The sequence below is a fragment of the Sinocyclocheilus grahami genome, unplaced genomic scaffold (assembly GCF_001515645.1).
Source record: "Sinocyclocheilus grahami isolate Dianchi unplaced genomic scaffold, SAMN03320097.WGS_v1.1 scaffold2006.1, whole genome shotgun sequence".
Classification (NCBI taxonomy): domain Eukaryota; kingdom Metazoa; phylum Chordata; class Actinopteri; order Cypriniformes; family Cyprinidae; genus Sinocyclocheilus; species Sinocyclocheilus grahami.
Genome location: NW_015507185.1, coordinates 43,701 through 61,744, shown reverse-complemented (window position 1 = coordinate 61,744; position 18,044 = coordinate 43,701). Strand labels below are relative to the sequence as shown.

General features: G+C 37.3%; 1 protein-coding gene across 4 annotated transcripts; it reads left to right on the top strand.

Moving 5' to 3' along the window:
* The first annotated feature begins 1,332 nt into the window (after window positions 1–1,332).
* Window positions 1,333–16,893, top strand: setdb1b (SET domain bifurcated histone lysine methyltransferase 1b). 4 transcript variants are annotated; one of them, XM_016260126.1, is made up of 23 exons: window positions 1,333–1,384; window positions 1,472–1,533; window positions 2,891–3,122; window positions 4,128–4,291; window positions 4,379–4,422; window positions 4,760–5,057; window positions 5,204–5,405; window positions 5,480–5,553; window positions 5,760–5,950; window positions 6,117–6,246; window positions 7,310–7,445; window positions 7,542–7,673; window positions 7,997–8,285; window positions 8,584–8,936; window positions 11,708–11,824; window positions 11,954–12,123; window positions 12,370–12,612; window positions 13,015–13,179; window positions 14,536–14,708; window positions 14,884–14,971; window positions 15,275–15,513; window positions 15,656–15,744; window positions 16,362–16,893. In XM_016260126.1, exons 3-23 carry the CDS (start codon window positions 2,923–2,925, stop codon window positions 16,477–16,479), a joined length of 3,615 nt encoding a protein of 1,204 aa, XP_016115612.1. In that variant the 5' UTR covers window positions 1,333–1,384; window positions 1,472–1,533; window positions 2,891–2,922; the 3' UTR covers window positions 16,480–16,893. The 4 variants fall into 4 exon arrangements, with proteins under 4 accessions (XP_016115612.1, XP_016115613.1, XP_016115614.1 ...); XM_016260127.1 differs by having other exon boundaries at window positions 1,338–1,533; window positions 2,897–3,122; XM_016260128.1 differs by having other exon boundaries at window positions 1,338–1,533; window positions 12,370–12,561.
* Window positions 16,894–18,044: the final 1,151 nt, after the last annotated feature.

Sequence of the window (18,044 nt, the reverse complement as noted above, 5' to 3'; positions counted from 1 at the left end):
TATCAAAGCGTGACGTTACTTGTTGCATGCGACAGCGGCGAAAATGAGTTTATGCTCATGATAACCACACACGAGCAACTTGTTGAATTTGAGAACCCTTTCACTACGGAAGTGTCTATGCTGATTTATACAACGTTATACTGCAAATGTATGACTGTGAGTGTGTGTTTGAGACGGAGCAACACCACGTTGTTCAGCTACAGTAATCGATCCATCGAGTTGGATCTTTTGAATGATTTGGTTGAACCGCTTCACAATGTCCTGTTCCAAGGGTTAACTCTATCAACGGATTACAGATTGACGAAATATATAAATCTTTAAAACAGCGTTCATTTTTCTTGTCATAACAACATTAGACAGTAGTATTTTTCAGATGGTTGTAATGTATGCATAACAGTTATACAATGTGTTAAAACCCCTACCTGACGACGTAAAAGAACCGAGTTCACTGAAACGAACTGTTCGAAAGAACCGATTCGCATACATGAATAGAACTTCTCGTCACTGACTGTGGTCGATAATTGGTAGAGGCGCCGTTCAAACATTCATGTAGTCCAAAAGTCAACCATTGCTACTACATTTGCATTACTATTCATGTTATTATGTACCAATATTTTTCCTAACTTCCTCTCCTTCCACGTGTAGGCTACCTTTGTTTTCACTGAGATCATTTTCTTTGTTACATGGAATGTTGCATTTTTAACTAAGCAAAGTAAACCACTCTATATATAGATCACAAGATGCTGCAGTTAACGAATAAACAATTATGTTAGGCCAGTAAATAGAGTCTATATTAATCTCATGTGAAATCTGTGAAAGCGCACATTTTTCCACACATTATTAATTTGTTTATGTGTAAAATATTTTAATGTGAGAAAAATACCGAAATGCACCTTTAACATAAATTATTTAAAAAAAACATGCAGGATAGTTTTAATGTGACCTTTATATAACAAAAGGATTCATCATAAAAAGTCAACAATGAAATCCTTGTTTAAGTAATAATATGTGTACAGTTGCATTGGTTGTGGCTATGGGCCTAACACCTCTTTTTATCTGAAAAAAAGTATTCATTAATACTAAGCTGTCAGTTAATGGTTAGTATGGTCAGTATTTCAATAAATTGTTTTCATAGATACTTTAGTTGTAATGATTGCTTCTATGGAGCTAAATTGTGTTTGATTCACTTTGTGCTGTGCAGTGTAGTCCTGCAGGGCAGGCAGGGCATCGTGGGGGCGTGCTCAAGTTTTTTGCCTTGCATCCAATTGCTCACTTCAACTGCCACTCACTCGTCACGCAAAAGCCGATTGGTCAGCTCGAAGAATCGTCATCGGCCAAACGCGTTCATTGAGGCTCATTGCGCGGTGTGCGATGACCGGAAAATGTATGTTCAAATAAAATTATACTAAAATGCCTCTGGAATAGAAAAAAAGCTTTAAACATCCTATTGTTGGTTTTCTGTTCATTTAAGTTAATGCACGGCGAAAAGAGTAAATCCGCAAAAGAGCTGGAGGGATACACACGCTAGGAAGGGTAAGCTAGCCCAGTTAGCATCAACACAATTGAATAAAGCTCACTCGATTCTGTATTTTACAGATCTTTTGTTTATATGTTCATATATTAACTTTTTAAGACGGCTAAAGCGTGGCGTGTATATTTACGGTTTTCGAACAGAAATGGACACAATGTTTTGTTTAGCCCTCTCATCCGTGTGTTGCGCGCCGTTTAGGGGTCTTGACTTGCAGGAATTGTGGTTGATGAAGTGTTGTTACACATAGCGACCATTTTCATGTGTTATTAATATGAATACAGCTTTTCTCCTAATCAGCTGAATGTTAGTTAACGTGCCATTTACAGCCATCTACATGATCAGAAGACAGGTTGTTTACATATCTCAAACGAAGTCATTTAAATGTTTACAGAAATGTTACTTTGCCCTTGATGTATATTTGCAACATTGTATTTGATGTTGCTGGAGTTCTATATTGCACTTTCAATCATATAGATAATATGAGACTGGTTCCAAACTTGCACTGCAAAGGTGGCTCAGTCAGAAAAGCTTCTGAACTAGCATTTAATTAAATTGTTTAATGCTGCTCAGAAGTAGTATAAATGCATTTGCACTAACTACAACTGTATACTTTGTGTCAGCAGACATAATACAGTCTTGTTTTTTTCTATTTTGTGGCATTGCAACCTTACAATGTCTTGATTTGACCAGTCACCCTAGGAAGTTTGTTAACTATAGAATGGTCTGTAATTTTTCTTTAAAGGTATCTTCATTTAAATTTTGTAATAAATAAATAGTTGGTTGTTTGTGCAATTGAAAAAAAATCGGTGCTGCTCGAATAGAGATAACAAAAAAAAATAGGTCTGGAGCAAAAAAGTAGGAAACCCATAATGCACTAGGTGTGAAACAAATGTAGAAGTACATTCTGTAGTTTTCAAAAAAATCCCTGGAGTTGTCAAAACTCTGTCAGATGATTAATTATATGTCATCCAGATGGACTTTTCCTAACATCTTGGTGCAGGAAACGGGGGAAAAAATACAAAATGTGTTACTACCGACATTGTAATAATACAAAGCTGGCTGAAAATAGCAAACTTACCCTTTAACTCTCAACTGAAAGTAGATCCTGTGGCAAAGAAGTAATTTTTTTGGAATAGCCAAGTTAAATTTCTGACCGTTACAGGACTTTATCGTCAAAATGTTGTGGAAGGTCCTGCATAGAGCAGTTTGCGCAAGGAAACCCACCAATATACAGGACTGATCCACAGTTGATGGGGAAATGTAGCTGTCTACCAGTTGAACTACAGAATACATCTTTTCAAACATTGTTTTGTGATTCCTGCTGTGACATGTTAACACTGTCTTCCCTTTCTTTCAAAGTTATAGAGGTGGATGCCAGTTTGGCCTCAGGGATGGAGATGGAGTTGGATCCAGAGTTGGAGGAGGAGTTAGGAGTGTCTTTGGACGAGCTGCGCAAGTGGATCGAGGAGCAGGTGGACAGCAGCGAAGCCGTGCAGCAGAGGAAAGCTCAGCTGGAGCAGCTGCAGGAATGGGTTGAGCAGAGGGAAAAGGAGGTTACTAATATGGATGCTCTTTGCTCTAATGCTTCAGAGTAAGTTTAAAGTGTGAGAGATGATGCATTTAGATCATCACAGCTAAAGGTGAAGAGATTTCAGTCAAACCTGCCAAACTGTTTCTTGAGAAATATTCAACCCTTAATGCAATATACATATTCTTCATATCATATGATAAACAACTTCTGCAACTGATATGCTAAACAAAATCGGAGTGTATATTTACACTAAGTGCTAATAGCCCGCCTTGTTGCATTGGCAGAAACTATTTACAGTAACTCCGCCCACCAACGTGTGATTGGGATAATCAACACTACAAAAGACGGATGTTTAGCACCAGTTTCAGTGGTGTAGATGGTTAAGTGTGTGCTTTTTGAGACAAGTCGACCTGGGTTCGAATCCGCCTTTCGTGAAATGTTTTTTTTCTCCGTTTTCAAAGCTCATATCACATGGGAATGGCAATTTTTTTCAATAAAAATTGAGGAAATAATCTGAAAGTTGAAAATAAAGTATGGGGTAAGGTTAGGGTAGGTGTAGGGAGGGCTTTATTGTCCTAAAAAGGTGGCATCCATTTAATAATTTGAATTAAAATTATAATTTAAGTTCAATACGTTATTACTGCGTTCTCTTTTATAACGTACTACAATACTGAGGAATTACCACTATTTGCAATAAGTATAATCCTGCTATTTTAACGTGGTGTAAATAGAATCTATGGCTATTTGCACTGTGTAAATAGCATATCGCTAAAAATACTGCTATTTTCACTTTGTGTGAATGGAACACATTGCTATTTTCACTTAGCAAATAGCCCCTGCCAAAAAAAATACAACACAAGTTCAGCGAGTGTAAGATTCTACTCCGTCAATAGCTGTATTCTTTAAAGTACTTATGACTACAATTAGTAGAACATTGATGTGAACAAGCCACTACTTCAGGTTGTGACAACGTGATTGATTATCCAAAAGCCAGCATTTTATGAGATAAAAATGTAATATTTCTTAATTCCAGAGGAAGAAGTACATAAATCTGTCTTTTCAAAGGTCTGTGGTTCAGTGTGAAGCTCTGGTGAAGGAAGTTTACAGTAATATGGGTCTAGTGTATCGTGAGAGCAGCTCGGAGGATGAGGGAGGAGGCGGAGCAAACCCTTCTGAGGTCATTGAGATTGATGATGATGATGACGACGATGTCATTGCTGTGGGATGTGGTATATTAGATGCTATATTTTATTTATTTAGTCATTTCATTTTATTGATGTAAAATATGTACAGTAACAGCGCGACTTTCTTCACAGTGGTTCCTCCCAAGAAAGTTGTCACTCCAGCCAAGGACTCAGCGGTAAGAGAAGTGTGTCATTTGTATCACTTGACAAACCACTCTAAAGATGCAGTGAAGTTTAACCTTGTTTAGCAATTTTTTGTGGACGAATCCAGTCATTTCAATAGAAGTCCAGGAATTTCCCATGACAGTGAAAGATTTCCCCACACAGATTTTACATCAAGGTCAAATTTGCCATGTTGACTAACAGAAAGCTACTTGGTTTGAAATTGGTTTCTGTGTGAGCTTGCTTCATAATTGCCAAAAGACCATGTCATTTACAATGGACCTTTTTGCCACAATTTCACTAATGTGACCACACCTTAATGCTGTACTGTTGTCTGTATTGTATTTAAAGTTTAAGGAGGCTTCAGCTGCTCTTCAAAGAACATCTCAGCAGGTGCAGAACCTGGCCCAATCTGTCAACAGAACGGCCCAATCGAGTATTACACCAGCTAAAGCAGTGGCCCCTCCCGCACAATCCCATGGTGCTCTGGCTGTTCCAGCAGTGTTTATGTCGTCAGGCCCAAGGAACGCGCCCACTCAACCAAACCCTAATTTAAAACAGGATACTATCAAGATCAACATGACACTTTTGGGTAAAAAACGAACCAAGACGTGGCATCGTGGAACACTTGTTGCCATCAAACAAGTGGGTAAGTGCATGCAGTTTATTACCTGTATTGAATAATCCTTCTCTGGGATGGTACTGTACATTTCATCCTGCTGTGTGTGTGTGTATGTGAAGAACAAAATTTTATCAAAAAGCTTGATTCATTCTTTTGATACCATAATTTCACAGGGAACAATTTAAAGTACAAGGTGAAGTTTGAGAATAAAGGGAAGAGTCTTCTCTCTGGGAACCACGTGGCATTTGATTACCACCCAACACTGGAGAGACTGTTTGTTGGTGCCCGTGTTGTCGCCAGGTACAAGGATGGCAATCAAGTCTGGCTCTATGCAGGTGTAGTTGCTGAGATGCCAAACAGCAAGAATCGTATGAGGTGAGATGAACAGAAGATCTTGGGACAGTATGGAAGGATAGAATGCATTGATTACTGGTTGAATGTTTTTGCAGGTTTCTGATCTTTTTTGATGATGGTTATGCCTCATATGTGGGCCTGCCTGAGCTGTACCCAATCTGCAGACCATGTAAGAAACTTTTTTAACCGTTTTTTTTTTTTAGTTTCCAGCAATTTCTGTTTTTGCCTTCTCTCTTTTAATGTAATATTAAACACTGCTGATCTTTTTAAGTGATTCGATTTTTAATTGAATCACCTTTAATAGTAATTACGCTTAATAATTCATTACAATGGATCTGTCTCTATTTTTGTCTCCCTTACTCAATCTGTGTTCAGTAAAAAAGAGCTGGGATGATATTGAGGATGCATCATGCAAAGATTTCATTGAGGAGTACATCACGTCGTATCCCAACAGACCCATGGTGCTGCTGAAGCCAGGACAAATCATAAAGACGGAATGGGAGGGAACGTGGTGGAAAAGCCGTGTGGAAGAAGTGGATGGCAGCCTTGTCAAAATGCTTTTTCTGGTCAGCTCAGCAGCACGTATAGCTAGAAGTGTTATAGTTAAAGATTTTTAAATGCATTTGTTGCTTGATTTCTTGGATCATCCTTCAACAATCATGTTCATATGCAGAGTTGCTGTGTGTTAAATGACATTTGAACATGAACAATATTGTTTATTCAATGTTGCAGGATGATAAGCGGAGTGAGTGGATTTATCGTGGCTCAACCAGACTAGAACCTATGTTTAATCTGAAAATGAACACAGCTAACAGTCAAGAGAAGAAAATGGCTGGTCAACAAAGACAGCGGCCAAATATGGGTAACAGATTGCTATGTGTTTGTCCTTTATATTTTATGCCTAATTTGTATATTTTTATGTTAAATTTTATGCGCACATAGGTCTGGGCGATAAAACGGTATCAGTATTTATCGATAGTGCACCTTCATCGATAACGATAGAAAACATTTTTCGATATAGCGCACGATAGTTTCATGCTGGTTTTATTTAATTCTATGAGTGACAAGCAGACAGAACACACAAACACATGCTGAAATGAGCGCTGTGCCTGCCTTAATGAGGAGATTGTGAAATAAAAGAATGAATATTAGTCGAATTTAAAATACAAATTTGCATTTGAATGCAAAAACGGTGCAGTCAAATGTTAGGTGTGTGTCAAGGAGTCTTAGTGGTGCACGAGATGCGATGATGTAAGTGTCGCTGCATTTTAATGTTTTATTGCGTTTTTCATTCAAAATATTAGAGAAATACAGAAGCTCACTGTGGAGAAGATCTTGATTAGGTTAAAACCGAAACCAAAACATTCACACTATGACTGTTTAACTTGCGTCTCACAAACGAGATGTAACATTATAGAAAGTTAGTTTAGCTTTTAGAAAACATGTCTCGAATTTGTGGGGGTTTATTCCATTTCACTCTGTCTCAATACATGATGCTGTTTTGTTCATAATTGCTTATGCAATTTGCGAAATTATATTTGATTTATATGTTAATTTAGACGTTATGCACGTTTTTTTTATAGACAGTCTTTATTTCATTGCATTGAATAAACATTGCTCATTGCACCCTCCTGTGGCCTCAGGAGACAAGCCAAAAGTTTTCTTAACACTTATTTAATCTGCATATAAAACATAAGAAAGGAGATATTTGTTTGAATTGTATTTACATTTTTTTTTTCTATTGCTCTGTTTTAAAAAATATTTTTTTAAAAATCAGTAATTATCGATATCAAATGATATGAAACATTATATTTTGATACATTTTCGCCCAGCCCTATGCACACATTTCTTAGTACAACTGGCCTTTTAAGAATGAGCTGGTTTGTCCAATTCTCATCTTACTAAAACTGTGTATGTGCTTTTAGGAGCATTGAGGACAAAGGGACCTGTAGTGCAGTACACTAGTGACAACAGTGCTTCTGCTTCCAGTCGGCCTGTAGCCCCACAGATCCCACCAGTTCGTCCAGTGGCTCCCGGACCCCCACAGCCTTCCCGCACAGAGTGAGTGCTTAATGAGCTATTGTTCTTTCAAAATATTTAATTTATTGATCCTGGTCAATGGTTATACCATGTTTATCTCTTTCTCTTCCATTTCAGGAGTCCTAGTTTAAAGAGTCAAATGGCTAAAAAGAGCACTGGTCAGGTTGCACTGCAGCCTCGTCAGGTCGTGACCTCTGACCTCCAGCCCAAAGCACTGATCGGCGCTGTTCACCAAACTAATTCCTCCAGGTTAGTGTGACACCCAATCACTTGGTACTTGTCACTGCTGTGATCTATATATCTACTAAACACTGTATATGCCACATTATTTGTTGCTTTACCTCTCTTTCAGCATTTACGCTTGGTATTAGTATCTCAGGTGGTCTGACCAAGTGGCCCAACACATTTGTTATACCAATCATTAAATTCAAATCATATTATTCAGAAATACATGTGTCCTCATTGTGTTATCCAACAGTGAAGACTGCCTGCTCAACCATCAGTAATCCAAAATGAAAGTCAAAGTTTTTGTATTGTGATTAAGGCAAACGTCTTGTTCTCTTACTCTGCAGGCTCTTTCTTCTGCAGTCTGGACCTGTGCATATGTTGACGCCAATCACACCAGTCCCACATACTTTGCAGACAACTGTGTCAACCTACACAAGTGAGCGTATTCCTCAGGAGCCATCGTACCAGGCTCCGAATGACAGACTTTTCTACCTTACACACAACTGCACTCCAGACTGTCTAAAGCGCATTCGGCCCACCCGCCCCAACCTGCATCGAGGACGCAACCCACTTCTTACTCCATTGCTCTATGAGTTTCGCCGCATGACTGGCCGCAGACGCCTTAACCGCAAGGTTTGTGTGTCTTAAGGTTGTAGTCACATTTACTGCTATTCGGCAAAATTGTGTGTTCAAAATCCAGTCTAAAGGAATCTGTGTGATTGAATTTTTGAGTAAACAATTTCCCCATGGAGATTTTACATCAGGTTCAAGTTGTTCACACTGACGAACAAAAAGCTGCTTGGTTGGGCCTTTTGCCGGTGAAATTTGCCCGAATTAGAAACTATCACTCAACTGTAAAGTGTTTTTCAGTGGTTTATTCGGTACTAATACACATACTAATTTATATTTACCCTCTTTCTCTCTCACTCAGATGTCATTCCATGTCATCTACAAGTCCCCGTGTGGCTTGAGTCTGAGAAATATGGCAGAAATCCAGCGCTACCTCTTCCAGACACACTGTGACTTCATCTTCTTGGAGATGTTCTGTCTGGACCCCTATGTGCTGGTGGACCGTCGATTCCAACCCCAGAGGCCATTCTACTTCATCCGGGACATCACAGGCGGTCGTGAAGACATTCCCTTGTCCTGTGTGAATGAGATCGACAACACTCCTCCGCCCAGTGTGGCCTACAGTAAAGAGAGGATCCCAGAAGATGGAGTGTTTATTAACACCAGCCCAGACTTCCTGGTGGGCTGTGACTGCACTGACGGCTGCAGAGACAAGTTAGTATCATTGATTGGCTTTCAACAAAGTCAAAAATGTCAGGATAAAGAAAAAAGCTTCTTTAAAATAAAGAAAATAAAAAGTAGTTTAGCATAGAGATGCACAATTCATTGTTTGTTTAAAGATCGCAATCTCGATTCAAAACCCACACGGTCGTATTTCTAAATGACAACGATTTGTCTGTGTCTATTAAATCTTTGACAAAGTCATACCGGAACATTCAAATCTGTGCTCGAGCTGCCGCTGACAGAGAGAGCAGTTATCATGTTTAGGTACAAAACCGCTTCACAAACAACCATTTTAACCACACAGTATTATTTCTGTCTTACAATCATTCATATTATCACAGAAGACATTATACTAATATCTATGGTAGTGAATAAAATAGAGCAAATCATATTTTGAAAGTAATTGGTGCTTCAAATACAGTTTTTGATTATATTTATTCACAACGAGGTGGTGACAAGTGACTGTTAAAAATGTATTTGTAATTAAATCAGTCATTCAAGAGATTTGTTCAAAAATGCTGATTCATTCAGTAATGAAACAAGTGAAGTATTTATGAGCAAATCATTGAATCATTCATTCAAAGAAATGCTTTTTTTTTTTTTTAAATAATTCATTAAAATTATTTTAAAAAAAATTTAGTAGACTGCAACACAGTATTATTTCTGTCTTACAATCATTCATATTATCACAGAAGTACTGGAATAAAAGATACTGATATCTATGGTAGTGAATAAAATAGAGCAAATCATATTTTGAAAGTAATTGGTGCTTCAAATACAGTTTTTGATTATATTTATTCACAACTTCACATTTACTGCTATTCGGCAAAATTGTGTGTTCAAAATCCAGTCTAAAGGAATCTGTGTGATTGAATTTTTGAGTAAACAATTTCCCCATGGAGATTTTACATCAGGTTCAAGTTGTTCACACTGACGAACAAAAAGCTGCTTGGTTGGGCCTTTTGCCGGTGAAATTTGCCCGAATTAGAAACTATCACTCAACTGTAAAGTGTTTTTCAGTGGTTTATTCGGTACTAATACACATACTAATTTATATTTACCCTCTTTCTCTCTCACTCAGATGTCATTCCATGTCATCTACAAGTCCCCGTGTGGCTTGAGTCTGAGAAATATGGCAGAAATCCAGCGCTACCTCTTCCAGACACACTGTGACTTCATCTTCTTGGAGATGTTCTGTCTGGACCCCTATGTGCTGGTGGACCGTCGATTCCAACCCCAGAGGCCATTCTACTTCATCCGGGACATCACAGGCGGTCGTGAAGACATTCCCTTGTCCTGTGTGAATGAGATCGACAACACTCCTCCGCCCAGTGTGGCCTACAGTAAAGAGAGGATCCCAGAAGATGGAGTGTTTATTAACACCAGCCCAGACTTCCTGGTGGGCTGTGACTGCACTGACGGCTGCAGAGACAAGTTAGTATCATTGATTGGCTTTCAACAAAGTCAAAAATGTCAGGATAAAGAAAAAAGCTTCTTTAAAATAAAGAAAATAAAAAGTAGTTTAGCATAGAGATGCACAATTCATTGTTTGTTTAAAGATCGCAATCTCGATTCAAAACCCACACGGTCGTATTTCTAAATGACAACGATTTGTCTGTGTCTATTAAATCTTTGACAAAGTCATACCGGAACATTCAAATCTGTGCTCGAGCTGCCGCTGACAGAGAGAGCAGTTATCATGTTTAGGTACAAAACAGCTTCACAAACGGTCTTTTTAACCACACAGTATTATTTCTGTCTTACAATCATTCATATTATCACAGAAGTACTGGAATAAAAGATACTGATATCTATGGTAGTGAATAAAATAGAGCAAATCATATTTTGAAAGTAATTGGTGCTTCAAATACAGTTTTTGATTATATTTATTCACAACTAGGTGGTGACAAGTGACTGTTAAAAATGTATTTGTAATTAAATCAGTCATTCAAGAGATTTGTTCAAAAATGCTGATTCATTCAGTAATGAAACAAGTGAAGTATTTATGAGCAAGTCATTGAATCATTCATTCAAAGAAATGCTTTTTTTTTTTTTTAAATAATTCATTAAAATTATTTTAAAAAAAATTTAGTAGACTGCAGCAATTAACATTTGATCAGCATTTAGTAAATTACACATTATTTTGCTTAGTTCAGAATCGTGATCTCTATTTGAAACGGAAAAAAACAAACATGATTCTCACTTTTTCCAGAATCATGCAGCTCTAGTTTGGCATATATATTTTAATCCAAAGTCTCTTTAAGAAGGGTATTCTATAGTCTTTGTTTAATCTTATTGTGAATGATTCATCCATGTGCCTTTTTTGACGTTGTAATTTTTAATAAAAATGTCATAACAGGATCTTCCAGAAAAATTACAGACTTTTATTAAGAATGTTAATTTTAATTATCATTTTAAGTTACTAACATGCAGAAGAAGAAAAAACAGAAACAAAAAATTATATAGAAAGGACCCCTGCAGCCCATCGAGTGTAAAGGTCAACAAATCTCAATATTAGATCATTTTCATCAAATCATTTTTATGTCAAGATTAGTTCAGATTGTAAAGTATGCAACTTCATGTAATGAAAATAATAGTGTACACTCACATGTAGGTAAAAGGAGAATGTTATTACTTTATTGTTACATCACAAATATTTCCTAATAATTGGATACGTTTTTCAAACCATATGAAATTAAAATAAATATGAATATTTCTAAAAACCTATTGTCCTTTGTTCTGTACATTTTGTTTGTTTATAGATCCAAGTGTTCGTGTCATCAGCTGACTCTGCAGGCTACAGGATGTGCCCCAGGTGGGCAGATCAACCCCAACGCTGGATACCATCACAAGAGACTGGAAGAGTGTCTCCCTACAGGGTCTGTGATATATAACCAACCCTCCATAGTGCCATTATCATGTTGATTTACAGTGAAACCATTTAACTTAGTCTGCCATCTCCTGTTAATTGTTCTGTCTCTCTTTTTCCCTCTCGTTTGCATTCTCAGGATATATGAATGTAATAAGCGCTGCCGCTGTAATCCGCAGATGTGCACTAACCGCCTGGTTCAGCACGGTTTGCAGGTCCGACTGCAACTCTTTAAGACCCAAAATAAGGGCTGGGGCATTCGTTGCCTTGATGACGTAGCCAAGGGCTCATTTGTTTGTATCTATGCAGGTAACCCACTCAGAACGTAATTTGGACTTTAGTTTATTCAAAAGAAAATCAATCCTGTGTTTGGTCTTACCTAAGCTTCTCCCTCTTAAGCCTAAAGTATGCTCTGTCTGCATGACATAATTTTCATCATTATGATTGTCCGCTGATGTCCACCACTGGGCATTTAAGGGGGTTATAGTAATGATATTATAGTTATATAGCTATATAGTAATGATATGTTATAGTAATTGTTTCTTTCTCTATCAGGTAAAATCCTGACAGATGACTTTGCCGATAAAGAAGGTTTGGAAATGGGTGATGAATACTTTGCCAATCTAGACCACATTGAGAGCGTGGAGAACTTTAAGGAAGGTTACGAGAGTGAGGCCCACTGCTCCGACAGCGAGGGCAGCGGGGTGGACATGAGCAGGGTTAAACTACCTGCTTCCTCTCAACACGGTAAATCCACCACCAAGATGGAGGAGCGTAACAGCAGCATTACCGGCAAAAGTGAGAGACCTATGCACACATTCTGCTTGTTATAAAAATTAGTGGCTGTTGGGATCTCAATGTTAATGGGGAAAAAAAACTAACAACACCAGTTTTTGTAATGTCCATTGGACCAATACAGTAATTGGGAGTCAAAATCTTTTTGTCAAAAAAAACTTTTCAGAGACACCTTTGCAATAATCACTTTTACCTAACTGCTCTCTAGGTGATTTAGTGTGAAGTCAGTTCTTCTCAAGTTCACACAGGTCTCCTAGCAGGTGTAGTTCATCACATGAACATGATCCATAATTTGTTTTTTTTGTGAGATATTTTGCAAAAATATAATAAAAGGCCTGCTTACGTTTCTTTAAAATAAATAGAATGTGGTTTGATTTTTTTTTAAATTGCTGATCCACTTATTAGGCCAAGATGATTCATCTGAAGACAGTGATGATGACAAAGACGAAGAGTCTAACGAGGATGAGAGCGACAGCTCAGACGACACATTTGTGAAAGACACCTATTACTCCACCAGCTCAGTGTGGAGGAGCTACACCACCCGCAGACAGGCCAAAGGAATAAAGGAAGGTGAGGAGAAGACTGATAGATTAAACACTGAGACAGGCCACGAGAGGGCAGGCTTGAGTAGAAGATTTATAAATTGTCACAAAACCTGTCGAGGACAAGGTCCGAGTAGGATTTCCATGACAGTCACTAATATTATTAAAGGGTCGTGAAACCTCCTGTTTCAGCACTGGTTAGTTCTCACCACAGTTCTAAAATGAGAAAATGTTTTTAAAACACTGTGCGGAACAGATAATTGCACAGCCATTTGCACTATGCATCGAAAATATATATATATATATATATATATATATATATATATATATATATATATATATATATATATATGAATGCGCTGTTGCACCTCTGCTAACTTTAGGCTTTAGGCTTATTCTGCAGTGTTTATATAAGCCTTTTGATGGGTTGTGTCAAGGAGCTGAAAAAACGGTTACACTCACTAAGTGAATGAATCGCGTTTGTGCCGAACTCTTATTACAAAGCAAAAACAAACACTCTCCTTTGATCCATGAACTTTTCTCTCAGGTAATGTGCACGATCTCACAGTCTGAAGTGTATGTCAAAGCAAATCAACACATGCTGTTGTGAATAATTAAGCGAAGCGTCATCTTGTAAGAACATGCAGTCTCATGAATCATTTAATAGACACCGATGCGTCATTGTCCTTTGCCACGTCACAAATTGTGACATCAACACGATGTAGATTTTAAGCCCGGAAGATGAAAATAGCACAAAAAAGCTTAAAATTAACCAGTTTTCTCCAACAATTAAAATGAACGGATGCTAACATGGTCTTCTATGATGTGCAACACAAACACCCCTGCTAAAATCTCAGAAAAAGTAGTCTGGGGTTTCATGACCCTTTAATAGTAATGTCTCATACAGTATATCATTTTAATTTATTTGATTTGATTTTGTGGTAAATGTTTTGAACAGTTATTAATAATAGTCGTTTTATTATTATATTATTTCATAAACAATATTTTATTTTGGTGGTGACATTTTTGAACAGTTTACTATTATTATCATCATCATTATTGTTGTTATACTTCATATATTATTCAATATATTACTTTATTTTTGTGATGAAATGTCTTTTAACAATTACTACTAGTAATATTTGTTGTTGTTTTTGTTATAATCACATCTTATTTCACATATTAAATTAAATATATTGTTCACTTTCTGCATTTTATTTTGTGGTGAAATGTATTTGGACATGTTTTTGTTAGAACTACTTTTGTATATATATTGTATCATTTAAATTAATCAGCTGTAAAACCAAATGCTCTGTACACTGAAACTTAATTCGTTCATTTCAGTAATAGTTGACTTTCCCATCATTCTCTGTCTTGGCTGTAGAGAGTCAGGACAGTAAGGATGGACTGAGTGTGTCCACAGGTGAGGAGAGGAAGCCACCTCCGATGCCAGAGGAGACTGGGAAGAGTAAAGTGGCGTCTTGGCTCACCAACCAGTCTTCCACTTCTGCAAATCAGAGCGTCAAGGTGGAGGGAGGGATGAAGACTGAGAAGAAGGTCAGTTTAATTTTCACACACCCTGTTTCCTTTTTAAGTTTTCACATGAAATGACTCTCTTTCCGGTCTTTTTGTTCCTCTTTCTATCTGTCTCACACTCTGATATCTGTCTCTCTCTATTTTTTCCTCCCATCTTGCACTCTTATTATAATCTTTGCCTCTGTCTTTTGTTTAGGAAGTAATGACCCTCTCCGACAGTGATGATGTGCAAACTATAAGCTCAGGATCAGATGACAACAAGGAGAGGGAGAAAAAGACTCAGGGTAAGATGGAGGAAAAGGGAAAATTGCTTGTTTTCCTGTTACATAAGTGGACTTCCTTATGTCAGTGTAACTTTTGCTACACTTCAGTCAGCTGACTGAATCTGCTTGTACTAGAAACCCCTTTTTAACCCTTTATGTCCCCCCTCCTTTATTAGAAATGAGATGCTCATCCTGGAGGTGTTGTCATAGTAAAAGGCTATGAAAACCAAATTAGCACAATTAGAAGGTTGAATAGTCTTGCATTGATCAAGTCCCTGTAACAAGCCATTATACAGAACATTGTTAGATCTCTTTCTCTCTCAGCTGTGGTGAAGAGGCAGGTGGCGGTGAAGTCCACGCGTGGCATTGCTTTGAAGTCCCACAGTCTGATGGTGAAAACAGGGGGAGGGGGTGCAGGAGGAGGCGGGTCAGGCCCATCTCATGGACAGGGAGGTGGCGGGGGTGACAGTGGCCCTAAAAACACGCGCCAGTTCTATGATGGGGAGGAATCCTGTTATATCATTGATGCCAAACTGGAGGGGAACCTCGGACGCTACCTCAACGTGAGTACAACAGACCCAGATATGAGTGACTTGCATTGGACATTTACATAAGTCTAAGATCTCAGGGTAGGATTCTTTTAATTCAGTAATAGTTTGCGACTGCTGTGTTTATATCGTTCTACTGTTTTTTCCCCCCTCACAGCATAGCTGCAGTGCCAATCTGTTCGTCCAGAATGTTTTTGTGGATACCCATGATCTCCGCTTCCCCTGGGTGGCCTTCTTTGCTAGCAAGTGAGCATAACATATAACTTTTTTTTTTATATTGTACATTTAAATTTAATCTTTTAAATGTAATAATTCTACCTACCAGTTATTGGCTGGTATTAATGTTTTATTTTTTTATTTTATTTTATGTACATTTAAATTTAATAATTTTACCTACTAGTTATTGGCTGGTATTAATATTTTATTTTATTTTTTACATTTAATATTGGTGTCTGTGTAATACGGTCATCTACTGTTCACTTAAAGTTAATCGTTAAAAACATGAGTAATTTAATAACACTTAAATGAAATCTTTAGCAAATCTCAAAATGAATATCTTTTGAAAATATTTATCATGTTCATGTGTGTTTACGCCTCTTAATAGTTTTCATATGTGCACAATTTTTCATCATGTTCCACTCAGTTTTGAAGTAATCAGGTCTTTACATGACAGTTGTTTTTCTTTTTAATGCCAATGCCCTTGTTTTGTTTACAATATTATATATAAGGTTTACACCATATATGATTTGTTTATAGTACAGAATTATTTATATATGTGTTTGAGCTATTAGTTGGAATATTTATAGACTATGCTTTATTTAAATGTAGCTGCGGTCTTTGTATTAACCTGTCTGTTTCTACAGGCGCATCCGAGCAGGGACGGAGCTGACGTGGGATTATAATTATGAAGTTGGCAGTGTGGAGGGCAAGGAGCTTCTGTGCTGCTGTGGATCAACAGAATGCAGAGGACGACTGCTGTAACACACAACACACACGCACTAAAGATACCTCCTATTCTAGATGTGCCAGTGAACACTTATTTGGAGCTCCTAGAAGTTGAACGTATCCGGTCTGTGCTACTGATGAGAACTGAGCAGACGCTGAACAAAAAGGAATTTGTTCAGGAACTTACTGAAGTTGTAAAAAAAAGTGTATGTATGCTTGTTTTCAATTGCCCTGCTTCAGAGTTCCGCCTTAAACCCCCCACTCTATCTATCATTATGGTTTATGCAGTCCTTTCTGAAAACACCTGCTTCTTTTTTTATACGTCTATCTCAATACCCCGTTTTGCTTTTATATATGTAGTTCTGATAATGAGGATCTATTTTTTTTTTTTCTTTTTTCATTTTACTCATGGTTTTGTGATTGTCATTGTAAGAGACTGTGTAAATGTGCTTTTGTTGGTCAACTAGTTTTATATCGTTCTACTGTTTTTTCCCCCCTCACAGCATAGCTGCAGTGCCAATCTGTTCGTCCAGAATGTTTTTGTGGATACCCATGATCTCCGCTTCCCCTGGGTGGCCTTCTTTGCTAGCAAGTGAGCATAACATATAACTTTTTTTTTTATATTGTACATTTAAATTTAATCTTTTAAATGTAATAATTCTACCTACCAGTTATTGGCTGGTATTAATGTTTTATTTTTTTATTTTATTTTATGTACATTTAAATTTAATAATTTTACCTACTAGTTATTGGCTGGTATTAATATTTTATTTTATTTTTTACATTTAATATTGGTGTCTGTGTAATACGGTCATCTACTGTTCACTTAAAGTTAATCGTTAAAAACATGAGTAATTTAATAACACTTAAATGAAATCTTTAGCAAATCTCAAAATGAATATCTTTTGAAAATATTTATCATGTTCATGTGTGTTTACGCCTCTTAATAGTTTTCATATGTGCACAATTTTTCATCATGTTCCACTCAGTTTTGAAGTAATCAGGTCTTTACATGACAGTTGTTTTTCTTTTTAATGCCAATGCCCTTGTTTTGTTTACAATATTATATATAAGGTTTACACCATATATGATTTGTTTATAGTACAGAATTATTTATATATGTGTTTGAGCTATTAGTTGGAATATTTATAGACTATGCTTTATTTAAATGTAGCTGCGGTCTTTGTATTAACCTGTCTGTTTCTACAGGCGCATCCGAGCAGGGACGGAGCTGACGTGGGATTATAATTATGAAGTTGGCAGTGTGGAGGGCAAGGAGCTTCTGTGCTGCTGTGGATCAACAGAATGCAGAGGACGACTGCTGTAACACACAACACACACGCACTAAAGATACCTCCTATTCTAGATGTGCCAGTGAACACTTATTTGGAGCTCCTAGAAGTTGAACGTATCCGGTCTGTGCTACTGATGAGAACTGAGCAGACGCTGAACAAAAAGGAATTTGTTCAGGAACTTACTGAAGTTGTAAAAAAAAGTGTATGTATGCTTGTTTTCAATTGCCCTGCTTCAGAGTTCCGCCTTAAACCCCCCACTCTATCTATCATTATGGTTTATGCAGTCCTTTCTGAAAACACCTGCTT